At 29.9% G+C, this 17,341-nt stretch overlaps 2 protein-coding genes across 2 annotated transcripts in view; both read right to left on the bottom strand.

Annotated features, from left to right (window-relative positions):
• Window positions 1–269: 269 nt before the first annotated feature.
• Window positions 270–17,341, bottom strand: part of LOC140440749 (general odorant-binding protein 19a-like) — a 30,425-nt gene continuing 13,353 nt past the window's right edge. Inside the window, exons 4-7 of the mRNA XM_072531122.1 lie at window positions 16,356–16,391; window positions 3,798–3,909; window positions 409–479; window positions 270–353 (exon numbers count right to left, since the gene is read on the bottom strand). Of these exons, the coding sequence (XP_072387223.1) occupies window positions 336–353; window positions 409–479; window positions 3,798–3,909; window positions 16,356–16,391 (237 nt within the window). The 3' untranslated portion in view covers window positions 270–335. The remainder of the gene's footprint in view (window positions 354–408; window positions 480–3,797; window positions 3,910–16,355; window positions 16,392–17,341) is intronic.
• Window positions 11,043–13,760, bottom strand: LOC140440916 (uncharacterized). The gene is made up of 4 exons (XM_072531276.1): window positions 13,653–13,760; window positions 13,472–13,585; window positions 13,089–13,370; window positions 11,043–13,016 (listed from the first exon to the last, which is right to left on the bottom strand). The coding sequence occupies exons 1-4, from the start codon at window positions 13,758–13,760 to the stop codon at window positions 11,043–11,045; spliced, it is 2,478 nt and encodes an 825-aa protein (XP_072387377.1).

Raw genomic sequence — 17,341 nt, 5'->3', positions numbered from 1 at the left:
GTTTAAATTCATTCTTCCTCGAAATAAGTCGAATTGATGTAGGTGAGGGCGACGCTCATACGCGTGCAACCACGTCACAATAGAAGACGCGTGTAACGGCGGGTTAAAATAATTCAAGTTTTAAGCATACTTTTTTCCAAAAGAGCACATACTTTTTTTTTGTAAAACACAGTTAGGTAAAAATATTTTTTTCCAATTTTATAACATTTTATATAAAGTTTTACAACAGTAAGAAAACTCTTGCAATAGTGGGTCAATGAAACACTTACTTGTTACAAACTATTTATTTTTTTTTTAATTTATACTAAACACTGTGACCACGTATCCAGTAAAGTTTAGGGAAGGAAATACTTCTGTAAAAAAAATATAAGTTATTAAGTATAAACTTGTAGTATTTTATCAAATTACCTCAGGATTGCAAAAGTACATACATTTGGCAAGTTCATAAGCTGCAATACATTTATCGTTTAAGGTCTTAGCTAAAAAAAAATCAAAATGCATTAATGCAATATTTTTTAAACGAGCTTATAAATATAATTAAAAATAAATAGTCATAAGCAATGTTATAATTAGACTTCGGCAAATATGCATATTGCATATTTTGCATATTGTGCATATTTTATGCAAATATTTCATATTTTGGCATATTTGTATAAAAGTTTGCAAAAGGTGCATAAAAGTTCAGATTTTTGTACTGTATTTGAAAATTTTTAAACATACCAATTTATTTCAATTCTTGTATAAAATTTTGTAGTCATTTTAATCAAGAAATGATCTAAGTACGTAATCTCTACAGGTACAAAACATTTACAATTTCAAAGAAGTAATCAGAAGAAGTATCAATTTAAGTAGCCCTCAACATTCTTAGAAAGTCTCGGTCACTGAGGCATTCAGTTATTGGATAATCGCTAAGGGTTCGCTCATTTGCATTTTATGATCTAATCCCCAAATCTATCTACAATTTATTGTATCTTAACAGCAGGTAAACGGCTAATAGTTTTGTTCCTAATTTAGGGATTTTCCAAAATCTCCCAGTTTATTGAATTAGGTACCTAAACATTTCTAATTTAATGCTCAGATTTGTAAATCATTTTTGTTTTGATATTCAAAGCGTAAACACTCGTTGTGCGTAACAAAAAGGAAGATTGTGATTTTATAATGCCTAAAACAACCAGTGCTTCAACTTGGATTAAACCTTATAAAGAGCTGTCTATGGATATGGGAAAAATCTACTGTTCAGTCTGTGGCAAAATTGTAAGTATCTAATATTTTCTATTAAATATCTAATATTTCATACATACAGGGTGTTTCCAAATGACACTTACAACGTTTGACTGTAGATACTTCTCGAAAAATTGAACAAAACGATATAGTTAATGAGGGGTCAAACTTATTTACTTTTCGAGATACAGGGTGTTAAAATTAAAAAAAAATAAATTCTTTTAGTTAATAACAACAATAACTTTAAAACCAATAAACGTATTTACTTGAAATTTAGTACTCGTAGGTTGTTTTTAAATGAAAAATAGCTTCCTTTAGTGAGAAAAAATTATCCATGGTACAATACAATGGTGTGTATTTAGAAAAATTTTTCACCTTTACTTTTTTTTATGAAGTCAGCTATTCTAAAACACAATTATTTTTATTGTAATTGAATTAACAAAAAAAAAACTTGTTGAATTTTAAAATAAGTTATATGATGTACTAATGGTTAGTAACAAAAACTAATTTGTGGATTAATACTGCATTTAAAACACTTAGCGGGTGTTTTTTTTCCAAACCAGTTATTTGATTAACCAAAAACACCTTGTATATTTTTATATTTTAAAGGTTGGGTTAAAATAAAGATTTTTATTTTTATTTATAGATAGCATGTGAGAAGAAATTTCAGATAGACCAACATGTGAGAACTGCTTCACACATTGCAAAAAAAGGAAAAATAGGAGGAAAACTTCAATGGCTAAATGTTTCCAATCTACTTCAAAAAAATTAGATGAGCAAGAAACTTTTAATGAAGACTTGTGTCGCGCATTAGTGTCTTCAAACATACCGCTTTCAAAATTAGCAAATGTAAATTTTAGTTCGTTTCTAAAAAAATATTGCAAACTTAATGTTCCAAGTGATCGGTCTCTAAGAAGAAATAATGTGAACGGGCTATACTCGTCGGTGTTAATTAATATTAAGGAAGAAATTGCAGATAATTATTTTTACATATCTGTAGACGAAATCACTGATTCCTCAGGAAAGTATATTGCTCATTTATTGGTTGGTGTTCTTAAAGAAGATACCTTACCAAAATCTCATCTTATTTCATGCCAGCAATTTGAGAAAACAAATGCTTTAACAATTTCGCGTTTTATACAAGAAACATTAGCAACTTTTTTTTCTTCCGACAACTATTCCTTCTAATAAATTACTGCTTATTTTATCGGATGCTGCTCCTTATATGGTGAAAGCAGGACAAAATTTAAAAATATTTTTCCCAGATTTAATACATGTTACTTGTGTAGCGCATGGATTAAACAGAGTTGCAGAGGAAATACGAAAAAAGTTTCCTCTTGTAAATACCATGATATCCAGTGTCAAAAAAGTATTTCTTAAATCTCCTATAAGAATTCAACTTTATAAAGAAATGCTACCTAACATTCCTCTTCCATTACAACCTATTTTAACGCGATGGGGAACATGGTTAGAAGCAGCTAATTTTTATGCAGATCATTTTGTTAAAATAAAGAACATAATTGATACGATAACAGATGAAAGTTCCCAATCTCTTTTGGATTCTAAACAAACTTTTCAGAGTAACTTGCTTCAACAAGAACTTTCATTTATAAAATCAAATTTTAGTTTTGTTCAAAAAACAATTACTCAGTTAGAATCACCAAAACTGTCATTGTTCGAAAGTACAGCATTAATAAAAGAATTTGCGTCATGTTGTCGGAACGTTAGAGGTAATATTGGAAAAGATATTTTAAAAAAATTTGAAGCTACTATGGAAAAAAATAAAGGTTACCATATTCTTTCTGAAGTAGTCAGTGTTCTAGCTGGAAATATTTCGGAAACAATTAATTTAGAACCAAATGTTTTGGTTAGTTTGAAAAATGCTCCCGTTACATCAGTTGATGTTGAACGAAGTTTTTCCATATATAAATATATGTACTCAGACAGAAGCCACAAGTTTTTGTTAGAAAATTTTGAACACCACTTGGTCATTTATTGTTACCATAATTCTAAATAAGTTTATTCATACTTAAAAATGATGTAGTTACTTAAAATAAATGTAAATCTTAATGAATAGTAGGAAATATTTAGTTATGTACACTTTTTTTTTTAAATAAAATTGTTACTATTTTACGATTTTTTTATTTATTTGTATGCATATTTTGTAAAATATTTGCATATTTTCGGGTAAACACGTGCATATTTATGCGCATATTTTCTACATTTTTATTTGCATATTTGCCGAAGTCTAGTTATAATATTTATAAGATTGTAACGATATTTATTTTAAATATTATTTTTTCATATTCGTATAACTAGAGATTTGACACAAGTTAAAAATAAAAAAAAGTTGTCCTACGACATTTATTAGGCACAAACTTAGTAACTTTTTAAAAATAATATCTTATTTGTTTATAACAATTATAGCCCAAGTATATGGCAATTTATTGGATGCCTGTCACATGGTGACGGGCAAAATCACTAGTTTTTAATTAAAACACGGACTATATTTATAAAAATAATAACCTGCTAAGTAGCTTTAAAGTACATTAAAAGAAGTACCTATTCATATTTACCTGCATCTTTACATTGCTCCATACATAATTTTGCAGATTCAAAATAAGTGTCTGGTAATTGATTAAGTTGTTGCATAGCTGAAGCATAGTTAAGTGTGTTGTTTTTGTGCATCTAAAATATAAAAGTATAAATGGCCTGATTTTGCGTATAAAAATAAATAAGAATAATAAATACTATAAATATCAAGAGTAATAATATATAAAAAAAATTTTAGCAGAGCTCTAGAGGGATTAGGAAATGCCAAAAGGTCTTAATCCCAATGAAAGAAAAATCTAAATCTGCAACCTCCACGTGGTAGAAGATGGGCAACATCTATCTATATGCATCTATATACATCTATCCAATGCAGATAGAAACCAAGTAATTGCCGGTATAAGCAATATCTCACTTACTGACCAACGGCTACGGGCGGATGAGCTGGAAAGTAATAGGGCACTTTTTTGTCCTGGAGTTGAGAAATCAACTCCGAAGGCGGATGAATCAAAGAAGTAGTCAACGGCATAAGGATGTAGAAGGCAACGAGAAACCACTACATTAAAGATCTTTAAATATATATCTCTTGTCAATTTTCATGGCTATTAAATGACAATTTCACAATTACTGATCATGGATATCGAACACCAAGATCCGACAAGTGAGGCAATTCTCACTTAGACCGCGGGGCCTCCCAGGTCGCCAACATGTGAAAACTGCGCATCAGGCACAAAAATATAAACGAACTGCAAATAGGTACCTGGAATGTGAAAACTACATATCAAGCAGGGAAGATCCACAATGTAATACATGAGATAAGGCGATTTAAAATCAATATAATGGGACTAAGCGAGACCAGATGGCCTAGATCTGGCGAAATCAAACTCGACAGTGCCAAAATATACTACTCAGGAAATGAAGATGGCATCGCGATAGTGGTTGATTGCAGTTTTTGCCAGGCTGTAACTTGTTTTTTTCCTATATCGAAGAGAGTGGTAATGATCACAGCTCAAAGAGCGCATGGAACTCTTATTATCTTACAGGTATACGCCCCCACTGCAGATAAATATGAAAATAAAATAAAAGATCTACAATGACATTAAAAAAGCACTAAACAACACTAATAATAAAGATATAACAATAACAATGGGAGATTTTATTGTCAAATTAGGAAAAGGTAAATTCCAAGACATTATTGATGAATTCGGACTAGGAATAAGAAACGAAAGAGAGGAAAGACTGACGGAATTCTGTCAGGAGTTTAAAATGATAGCAACAAATTAATTCTTTCAGTTACCATCACGTAGATTATATACATGGAAATCACCTATGGATAGCAAAGAAAAAATTATCAGAAACCAGATAGATCATATCCTTATCAATAAGAGATACCGTAACTCCATCAAATCGGAAAGACATATCCAGGAACAGATGTGTCATCAGACCACAATCCAGTAATCGTTAAATTCAAAATCCACTTAAAGAAAATAAAAAATCAACAAAAGACACGACAAACAAGCACTCTGCTAAAACAACCGAATATAAAAGGGAACTAACGTTGAAAATTAACGAGGGGTTAAGCAAAACAATAATCAATGATAACGAAAATTCCAACGAAAGATGGGAAACATTTAAGAACACATTATTGATGCCAATTAAAGATACGCTGAGTAGTCACAAAATCGATGAAACTAAGACTTCATGGATGACAGATAAGATCCGGCAACTAATGGACCAAAGAAGATCATACAAAAACAAAAATGTATACGAATACAAAGCCACACACAAGGAGTTCAGGATAAAAATACGGGCAGATAAAGAGAAGTGGTACAACGACAAATGTTTAGATGTAAAAGAACTCCAGAGAAATTATGACAGTTTTGAATTGCACAAAAAAATTAAAGAATTAGCAGGTATAAGACGGTCCAACAACACCCAACACCCTAGTTGATACGAATGGTAAAATAATATCTGATATCAAAGGCAAACTAAACAGATGGAGAGAATACGTCCAAGAATTGTTTGAGGATGACAGGACACAACAAGATTGCGAGAAACATGATATAGGTCCAAATATAACTAAGGATGAAATAATAATACATGCAATAAATCTGGCAAAATCTAATAAAACTGCCGGGCCTGACACAATTCTAACTGAAATAATTAAATTAATATCAGAAGATCAGTTCAATGTATTAGTAGACTTATATAATACTATATATAATACGGGTATTATTCCGAGAGATTGGCTCAAATCAACATTTATTACATTACCAAAAAAACTTAATGCAAGGGAATATAATAACCACCGTATAATTAGTCTAATTAGTCACACACTAAAAATATTCTTAAAAATTACCCATTTAAGAATTCTCAGAAAAGTGGAACAAGACATCACTGAAACCCAATTTGGATTTAGGAATGCCATGGATACACGAGCGGCATTATTTGGATTTAACGTCCTTATGCAAAGATTTATGGATGTAAACCAACCACTCTATGTTTGTTTTATTAATTACAACAAGGCGTTCGATAAGGTCCGTCACAACCGTCTTATACAGTTACTTAACGATAAACACATTGACAAAAAAAGACTTAAGAATAATAACTCATCTCTACTTTAACCAAACAGCAAAAGTTAGAGTAGGCAAAGAACTTTCGGAAGAAGTAGAGATTAAAAAGAGGCGTAATACAAGGTTGCATACTCTCCCCCTTATTATTCAATTTATATTCGGAAGAAATAATTAAAAAATAACTCGAAAATGTAACAATTGCAATAAAAGTCAACGGCAGACCCATCAACAATATCAGATATGCCTATGATACTATACTAATTGCAGAGAATATACAAGGTCGACAGACACCTTTAGATAATGTAGTAAATGTTAGTGAGGAAAGCGGACTAACGCTTAATGCTAATAAAACAAAATTTATGACAATTTACAAAACACAACAAGACATTTTAAATATAAGAGGGGTTTCAATAAAAAAAGTAAAAAAATACAGATATCTTGGTACAATTATTAATGAAAATAACGAGTATACAGAAGAAATAAAAATGAGAATTGGACAAGCTAGAGCAACATTTAATAAGATGAGAAAAGTATTATGTAGTAGAGATCTTAGTTTGCAACTCAAAATAAAAATCTTACGTTCATATGTGTTTTCGGTGCTGCTGTATGGGGTGGAGGCCTGGACCTTAAAGAAAGAGGTGAGCGATCGACTTAAAGCATTCGAGATGCGGACCTACCGAAGAATATTAAAAATAAGTTGGGTAGACCGAATAACAAATGTTGAGGTCCTCAGAAAGATGACAAATGAAATGGAAATCATGAATATGATTAAGATAAGAAAGTTACAATATCTCGGCCACATTATGAGAGGGGATAAATATGTGTTGCTACAAATCATAATGCAGGGAAAACGAAGTATTGAAAGAAGACGCATCTCCTGGCTCAACATTCTGAGAAACTGGTATAATTGCAGTTCCGTCGACTTGTTCAGAGCTGCAATCTCTCAAGAGACGGTATCTAAAACAAGAGAAGACGGATCTATATATATATATATATATATATATATATATATATAAAAGTGCACTCGTAAGTGAATGGGATGTTTTTGGTCAACTTGGAGATAAAAAAGACAAGAGTTGTGCTACTTTATCTATTTATTGAAGACGTTTCGCCCACTGTTCAATGAGCATCATCAGATCATCTAAAAGAGTGTTATTAGCGATACATCTAATATGAAAAACAATTAAGTAAATGATCTTACCTTTAAAAGATCTGTAGCATTAAAATGTTATTATTGCGAAGAAACCATCAAAAATTAATCTACTAAATACATATATATATATATATATATATATATATATATATATATATATATATATATATATATATATATATAAATATATATATATATGAATCTTCCGGCGTTCTATGTTTCTTTGTTTTTGCTAATGTATTTAGTAGATTAATTTTTGATGTTTCTTCGCAATAATAACATTTTAATGCTACAGATCTTTTAAAGGTAAGATCATTTACTTAATTGTTTTTCATATTAGATGTATCGCTAATAACACCCATTTAGATGATCTGATGATGCTCATTGAACAGTGGGCGAAACGTCTTCAATAAATAGATAAAGTAGAACAACTCTTGTCTTTTTTATCTCCAAGTTGACCAAAAACATTCCATTCACTTACGAGTGCACTTTTTTTTATATTAAATTAAACGGTCATATTCCTTAAAGATATATATATATATATATATATATATATATATATATATATATATATATATATATATATATATATATATATATTTATATATATATATATATATTTATATATATATATATATATATATATATTAAATATTATATATATATATATACATATATATATATATATATATATATATATATATATATATATGTATATATATATATATATATATATAATATTTAATATATATACAGGGTGTGACAGTAGTCCAATTACTGATTTGTTGTAAGAGATACGACAAAAATTATTTAGATTAAAGCCCAAACATCGATAGGATCATACTAAAAAAATGTTTTCAAATATATAGGGCCGTCCGTATTGATGTGGTGGAACAAACTTATCTTTTTTTAATGAAACACCCTGTATATTTTGAGATATAAGAAACTTTTATATAGTAATATACACCATATTATGTAATACAACCTGTAATCAAGAAACGCTTGCATCTTTCGTAAAAATCCTTCATATCAAATCATTCATATTTTGTCTCACCCTAATTCCTAGATACATGTTGTTAATGTTGACAATTGTAGTAAATTGAGGATCAATTGTGTTAACATTAGTTTGTCTTACATATTGAGGGTCCATGCAAGTAAGCAATAGATATTTTATACATTGTAGTAATTTCACGGTGCAAATTTGTTATAACTGCTTTATCGCTTTCGAAAAATGTATTTAATTCCACAAATTTAGGTAAAACCTATTCCAAAAATAGGTAAACAAGTTCCCATTCCAATTCATCCAATAATTTTTATTTTATTTTGTTTGCGTCGACTTAAGATATTGATGTTTAGCGCCCGAGAAATGTTTGTTTTCATTTCAACGTTTATATATGTTACACGAGATACTCCAGTTAATATCTCATGGAGGATGATCATAGCATCAACTGAAATTATCGTATATTTTAATGAACATGTACTATCTTATGTTGCAGACAAAGTTAAAATTATCATATAGAACGGTAATTATCGTACACCTGGCAACGCAGACCATGTTATTTTAGACGGTGTTAAATTCGATCGGAAACATTCGAGCTTCAATCGTAATTATAGAAGGAAACATACATTTTGATCTACCTCTATAATTGGTTTCAAATGAGTGTAGAGTAATAAATCATGAAGTGTCATAAAATTTGCCTGAATTTCGGTGTCGTCATGGGCGTAGGCAAATGGACGGATGTCAACTTCGTCGTCAAAAATTGATGTACCTCAAAATATCATATTTTGGATATTTTGTGATAACCAATTTTATTTAATTTTTCGATTAACTTATTCTTCAAACTCGTATTCCATTATATGGTCATTAAAGCTAATTACATTTTTATTTATAAAAACAAATTCACTTCCTTACTGAACGAATAAAAGCATTAGAAGAAACTGATAAGGGTATGACGCACCTCCTAATATTACTAAGAGCTAAAATAAATCAACATGAAGACAAATAACGCGTAATGAGGTTTTACTTACACTTTCATTATAATCCCTCTTTTATTTTATTATTATCATTCGACATTCGAGTTAGTAATTGTTACTACACCAATTAAACGTACAGTAATATTGTGATATAGAAATAGTGAAAAAGTTATAAAATGGCGACATTTACTCCAAAGAAAAGAGGTGTAAAAAATTCTCCGCTATCTGTTAGTGAAAAAGTTATAATTTTAAATGTATATGATTGCATAAAACACGATCACCCTAGTTTGTCTGTGCAAGAAAGTGTTGAGCGATGTGCCCGAATGACTGGAATTGGACAGTCCACGATTTTTAAATTATTGCGAGAAAGAAAGATATCAGGCCAGTTAAGTCCATGCAAGAGAAAATCAGGAAGACCAATAAAAATCTTAGGTGAAGACACCAAACGTGACATTCGAAGAAAAGTTCATTCGTTTTATTTTAAAAAGGAAATACCCACCCTTGACAAAATACTAATGGAGATAAGCCAAGATAACGATATTCCTTTGATATCCAGAAAACTTTTATGGAAAACTTTAAAAAGTATGATTTTTTCCTGGGAAAAGCACAATCGAAAGGCACTATTACTGGAAAGTGATAGTGAAGGAAGATAAAATGTGGGAACTGGACAACTTGGTCGATCAGGTGGTTGACCCTATAATTATAACACCAGGGGATGATGACAGTTCTTCGGATGAAGACTATAGTGATGTAGAATTGTAATAACGTATCCAGTAAAGTTTTTGTAGTTTTTGTGAATAAATTGATTTAAACTCCCCACAAGTGTTTCAATATGTAAAGTTCATTCGTGTGTGTTTGTGAGTATTTCCCGATTTCGGTTCGTATATATTTTATTGTTACATTTTATATTTTTTTAATAACACTGTTATGCTGTATTACATTTTTATTTCCTTTAATATGATTTTTAAGAATGCATATCGCACCTTTATTCAGAAAAAGAAATAACTCAAAATTTCAATTTGGTGGGAAAACGCATTTAAAGTTTGATAATATTTTATAGACAACTTAATTTGCAAAAAAAAATATATAAAAATGGTTTTATAGTCATTCCAAAAGTAGGAGTGGGTAGTGTAACTAATGCATTATTATATTGTGGTTCCATATTATTATATTTTTAAACTGTAATACGTATAAATTAATTTTATAAAAAAAGTTCATATTTATTTTACTCTTTGATGAAAAATATAATATCATAATTTAGACAAAGTCGAAACAATTATAAATAATGCAGTTTTATATTAAAGTCACGTATCATGTAGGTGAACTATTTAGACTTATTGCGGTATTGGCTTATACTAAAAAAATAAACCACTGAAATATTAATCTTTGTTCACAAATATAATACGATTGTTGTAAATAAAAAGTCGTGTTTTTTGTTTTATCTATAATTATTAGAGAAAACATTTTACATTGGGATATACAAAATTAAATAACACATTCTTATTAAACAATTAATACCTAAGTTTGATTATACTCATAATCGTTATAATCAATATATTTAAAAAAAAAACTTAAAATATAGAATTATAAAACCCAGCATAAAATGAAGGAACTAATCCTTTTGAAATTAGTTCTTGTAAGTCTTTTTTCTTATTGTCACTTATTTTTTGTTTATCACAATAGGCTGCTTTAAGTTCTATTTCTGTAATTAGTTTCATTTTCTTCCGTTTATTTCTAACATTTACTTCCCGGTAATTTTCATCTTTGTATGATGTTTTATAATACATGGAAAAAGGATTTTCTTTAGCGATTTTCAAAATTTTAATTTCGTTCCAATTAACATTATGTCCCTGTGTATTAGTTGAATAATTATATCCCCATTCTTCTTGCAATAATTTTAAATCGTGAAATGATTCAAAATTTAGTTCATGAACAATTATCGAAGGTGGAGACTTTTTGGCATTTTTAATTAAAGCAATATATTGGTCTGGTGTGTATATCGGTCCAGATTTTAAATTTTTTTTAATTTCCTTTTCAATTAGGCTATGGACACTATCAGCCTCATTCTGCGTGTGTCCTCTTATTAAATATTTATGTGTTATGCTTTTTATTGTCAATGTTTGCACAGCATGAAGATAAAGAGATGTTAAATATTTATTTTTATTCTGGCCACAACAATTGTCCGAATAGAAAATTACTTCCTTTTCATCATCGTCTTCATCAGTTATAGCTTTTAGATATGCCCATACACATGATCCGATTTCTATAGCCCCACGTTTAGCCTCACTCTCCGACCAAAAATAGCAGTGTACATTTTTGTAGGCTACCTTAAAATCCTGTGGTGTTAATTCGGTTAAAGTTAAGTTGTAGCAATTAAGCTTAGACTTATAGTAAAAGGAAGAAGAGTTACCTCTTGGGCATTGCAACACCGCTTCTAAATCAAACACAACTACTTTGATATTTTTATTTATTTCTCTGCGATCATTAAACTTTTCAATCCTACTATAGTTTTTCTCTTTTATATGCGTTTGGTATTTTTCTTCCAGGTTCTTCTTTTGGTCAGCATTAGAATTATTATACGAGGTGCATAGATCACATTGATCCTTTTTTGGTTGAAAAAAGGAGAGATTAAATTCCGTTGTAAATATTTTATAATATTTACTATAAGTACCTGCGTCTCTATTGTCATTTTCTTGTTTTAGCTTAAAATCATTGAACAAATCTTTGATATTTTTGCTGCCATCAATATATTCCTTTGTTGTAGAAGCTCGAAGGTAGTGTGATTCAATTTTAGGGATAGATTGAATGTGCTCAATGATTGCAGCTCGTAATTCTGGACTAATTTTTCTATGACTGTCATGTCTGCCTCTAAAATCAGTTTGCGAAAAATCGTTGTTGTTCATTTTATTCTGTACCGTAAATATCATCCTATCGGAGATGTCCAATGTAGCCTTGTAAAAAGTTTTACAAACTCTAATCGTCGTATTATTCACAATGAAATGAAATGCTTTATTGTTGTGTCTGGGTCTCTGAGCATTGCTATATTTGTATTTAGGCTGAATGTCAATCATACTGGCACTTATGTATGCTCTTTGTTTACTTAAATCACCTAAATCCCAAAACTTCTTAAAAAGGTCGTACCTACACTCTATATTAATATTTGTAGTGCATTTAAGTCTACATTTTTCTGTACATGGTTCTTTAAGACACCTGGCTGGAATAGTCTTTTTTGTTTGCGACATGGATACATATGATTTTCCTGTATTACGCCTGCGCTTAAGTTTATTCTGTTTCCATTGGGAAGGATTTTTAGTCCGTTTGCGTCCCTTTTTTGGAATATAATTACCAGAAGAACGATAGGAATCTGCCGAACTGGTGGAAGAAGATCTCAAATTTTCAAAAAAGTAGTTTCTCTTTCTTTTAGATTCAATGTTAATGAATGTTGGATCTGTATCGCTTAAGTCAACATCACTTTCATCAGTACATAAAGGAGAAATATAATAATCTTGAACCTTTTGTAACTCCCTGGGACGACGATTTACTACCTAAAAGATCAATATAATTTAATAGTATAAATTATCTATAATAACTATCAATAGTCATAAATAATAACTTACAACGCCATCACTGTCCAGTTGATCAACAGTCACGTTTTGATTAATATGGGTTAGTAAGTTTACTTTTGCTGGTAATGGAGAACAATTGGACGAGCCCGAAGATAAACTATCGGATGAATCCAAAGATGAAGCTGACGATGATGAACTATTTGATGAAGACTGAATAAGACGATGTCCTTCCTCCGTAGTTAAGCATCCAGTAACAATATCTTCATTGTCAGATAAACTACCGTCAGTATCATCATAAGGTACTAAGGGTTGTATGTTTGCAAACTGAGATTTCTGTAATTAAACAGCATAATTATTATAATTTATGGTTATGGTATTAAAATACTAATTAAACAGTAAATTTGTGATTCAGTTTACAAGCTTTAAGTACTTACTATTACAGCTACTTCAACTGAGTTATCGTTACTATCCACTGGTTCCGGTGCCATTTTAACCTCCATGTTAACATTCTTCTGGATCTCAACAGCGAAACTATTTTCACTTAATAACTAAAATCAAAAGAGGAATTAGAGGCAATGCTCAGTTAAATATTATGTAAAAATTTTAAATACTCACCGCATGATTAGATTTCTCAGTTGAATTATAATCCGATGACATATATTTAGAATTCAGCACAGTATTTTCAACAACTAAGCCGAGTATTTTTCGTGCTCTCGAAGACATCTTAAAGTCTAAAAATAAAGATACCGCTTAAAATGATGTTTTATATAATAAAAAATATTAAATAACCACTTACTAACAATAATTAGTTTTCAAGTTTAAATTATAAAATAATTGGACAATAATTAATAAACAGAAGTAACACAAAAAATTACTATTTTTCTGATATCTAAATAATATAATACTGAAGCAATACTTAATCACTCATGATTTGGTTAAATATTTTAATCAAAGAATGCATTAACTTAAAATGTTTTTTATAATCCTCTGATGTAATTTATACTAAACTGTAATAAGTCACAATGTTACAGGAAAAACGATGTCAACCTTTCTAATAAAGTGAAACAACTCTAAATTAATGCACTTTTGGAAAAAATAAACGTATATTAAATAATTACCTGATAGTATAACACCAAATGATTTCGTGTTACTTCACCTTTTTAACTCACTGCACAGCTCTTACCTCTCCTAACGCCGACTCATTACTAAATTTGATCACTTTATCGGTATCAACTTGTTCCCGCCTGTTAGTCAAAAAGAGAAACACTGTCATCTATCTCCTTCATTTTTCATCGTAAGGCGCCAAAGGTTGCACTAGACATTCTCCTTGCATAGTTATTTCACTTTATGATGAAAACTCAATAAACGCAAATTTTGAGTTATTTCTCTTTTTGAATAAGGGTGCGATATTCTTTTGTCAATTAACCCACTAGCGCGCCTCTGGCTCAGTGTTTATCTGTCGATAACAATGGACTAATCCCTTAAAACAGGGTGATACCTACCTGCTCTTTATGAAACGACAGAATTTTGCAATGCGGACGGAATTTATTGACGGATTACCCTGTAGCGCTTTTGAATACTTCATGAGATTTTATTACTCTACACTCATTAGAAATAGATTATAATAAAGTCGACTTTACACTACATAATTTTATCATATGACAATATCATATGAGATTTGTTTATATGATTCCTCGTTTCTATGATGTTTTAAAAAATCGTGTTTAAACTGAATAATAAGTTATGACTTATGATATGAGTGACAATGAGGTTTTATTCATTTTTCTTTTTGTTTATGGCTGTGTCTTATAGATGTATAAGACACAGTATAGGTAATAGCTATTAGGTTGGAAAATAAATCTTTGCTTGCAATGGCTTCCCAATTTTTAATAATAATACACGAACAACAACTGCGTACAGCTAATAGTAAGACAAAAAAGATCAGACGCCTTTGGGCTCGCAGGTGGCTCTTGCGAAGAAAAATTGGACGGGGCATATCAAATTTAGTGTTTATATTATACCAAATTAAAAATAATTAATAAAGAAACTAAACTAAAATTATGACTAAGAAGACTATACAACACTAAAATAAGAATAAAATAAACTAAATAAATAATAAAATAAAAAATAAATAAATAAATAAAGGATGTTGTCTCTCGGTAAGGAAATGCCGCTTAATTGACATAATAATAAGACGTGACATTTAAATATGTTGGTATTATAGGACGGTATTATTACCGAAAATCATATGATTTTATCATGCGGAATAGGTTCTCCTGTGACAAGCTATAACGAGCCGCATGACAGTGCTTATGACAAAATCATATGACAAATCACACAGTGTAAACATGTAAATTCCACTCTATGACCAAATTATATGACAAATCACATGACAAATCATGAAGTGTAAAGTCGACTTAAGCGAAAACATGCTAGTATCTCTTGTAATGTATCTCGCTAATTTTGTGATCGTTAATCGTAAATACTAACGATAGTTTTTTCCGTATCTGCATATGGATATATGTGGTATCTCGTATCGCCACCATATTATTGCCTAAATGAATTGGCGATCTTTCTTACTCAACTACATCTTGACTAGTGAGAGGAGAACTGATAAATTTATTAAGTTGGAATGCATCGTATTTATTTAGTACTATTTACAACTGGATAACTTATACTTGATGACAATATTTATTTAATTGACAACGTCTTTACATCTTAAATTACGAATATCGATTATGAATGAATTACGATTATTAAGTGACCCGATGCCTTTTTGCTTACCTTTTTATAACATTAAGATTCTATTACAGATCAACTCGTTACTAAGCCAAGTATGTTTATAAAACTGCTGAATCTAGAAGGTTAGCTTAAAGTGCAGCAAAAGTATTTTAAAACAAGACGTTTAGAGTATTCAATACGTGTGCCCTAGTTTTCTATTGAAAAGCAATTATGTATTGCAATAGAATATTTTTGATACTTCTGATACTTTGAGATTACTGTGTTTATCTCAGTATTTCTAAAATACGTCTTTTATACTACTTTAATACTACACATCGTTCAAGAATTTAGTAGGGCACGAATTATCTGATTTGTTCGTTTTAATTAGCTCTATCATTTTTTTGTGTTACAAAAATATGTAATTCTAAATATAAAATTTAACGTATTCCAAAAAATATAATATTCAAGTTCTAAAAGAGCTTGAAGCACCTACATAAATTAATTATACCAATCAGAATAGAAAGGTAATAATTTAAAACGATATATAATTTTGTTCAGGTCTATGTTCAAAGTAATAAAATTTTTTAAAATACTTACCAATTTATACATATTAAAAGCACACTGCATGTAGCACTAAAAAGCAAATTAAAAATCAGAAAGAATTAATTTTGTTATTTCTACACAAAAATAAAACTATATTTTATTATTTTGATAATTTTTCGACTGTTCTAACAACCATTCAAATTTCGTCATTTTGTGTCATGTGGAACAATTTCACCCAATTATGTCAACATTAGACTGATAATTGCATTCATTTTTTAATAATATTCATTTTTTTTTTCGAAAAATTATCCGCCGAATATCCTTCGGACATTGATGAATGCCTCATAATTTCATGACAAATTTCTCAAGCTCGTTGCTTGGTAATAGCACTCAGCCTTCGGCTTCGTGCTGTTACCAAGGAACGAGCTTTCGATTGTCATAAAATTATCCCGTCTGTTATCAATGTCCTAGGGATATTACTACTGACAATTAAATTTTGCGTTCGTAACTACCAAAATTCTAATTAGGATAAAATAAATAGGTATAAACAATAAAAAAAGGTTTAAAATTTTTCTCCTTATTGTACCATCATTTTTTTTGCAACGTAAAATATTTATTCAACACTGAAATTAGTCCAATCTCTGATATTCCTCAACCAAGATTTTTTCTTTTTTTCCAAGCCTTTTATTCCCTCTACTCTTCTTTGCAAGATGATGTGTAGAAGAGAGTCTTTTTATCGTTTCAAAGTATGTGGCTTAGATAAGATGTTTTTTTTTATTTTAGTTGTGTTTATAAGCTTCCTACTATCTCCAATATATCTTTTCACTTCTTTGTTTGAGACCTTTGCAATACAAGGAATTCTTAGAATACGCTTATATAGCCACATTTCGAATGCCTCTATTTTTTTTACGGATTGGGCTTCCAGAGTCCCAGCTTCTACCCCATACAGCAGTTGCAACCATACATAACACTCGACCAACCTCAATCCGATAATCATACTCAATTTCTTATTTGTAGACATTGATTTGTATAAAAAAATT

Source organism: Diabrotica undecimpunctata, chromosome 5 (assembly GCF_040954645.1).
Source record: "Diabrotica undecimpunctata isolate CICGRU chromosome 5, icDiaUnde3, whole genome shotgun sequence".
NCBI classification, from domain to species: Eukaryota; Metazoa; Arthropoda; class Insecta; order Coleoptera; family Chrysomelidae; genus Diabrotica; species Diabrotica undecimpunctata.
The sequence above is the reverse complement of the archived record's forward strand: the minus strand, read 5'-3'. Positions and strand labels throughout refer to the sequence as shown.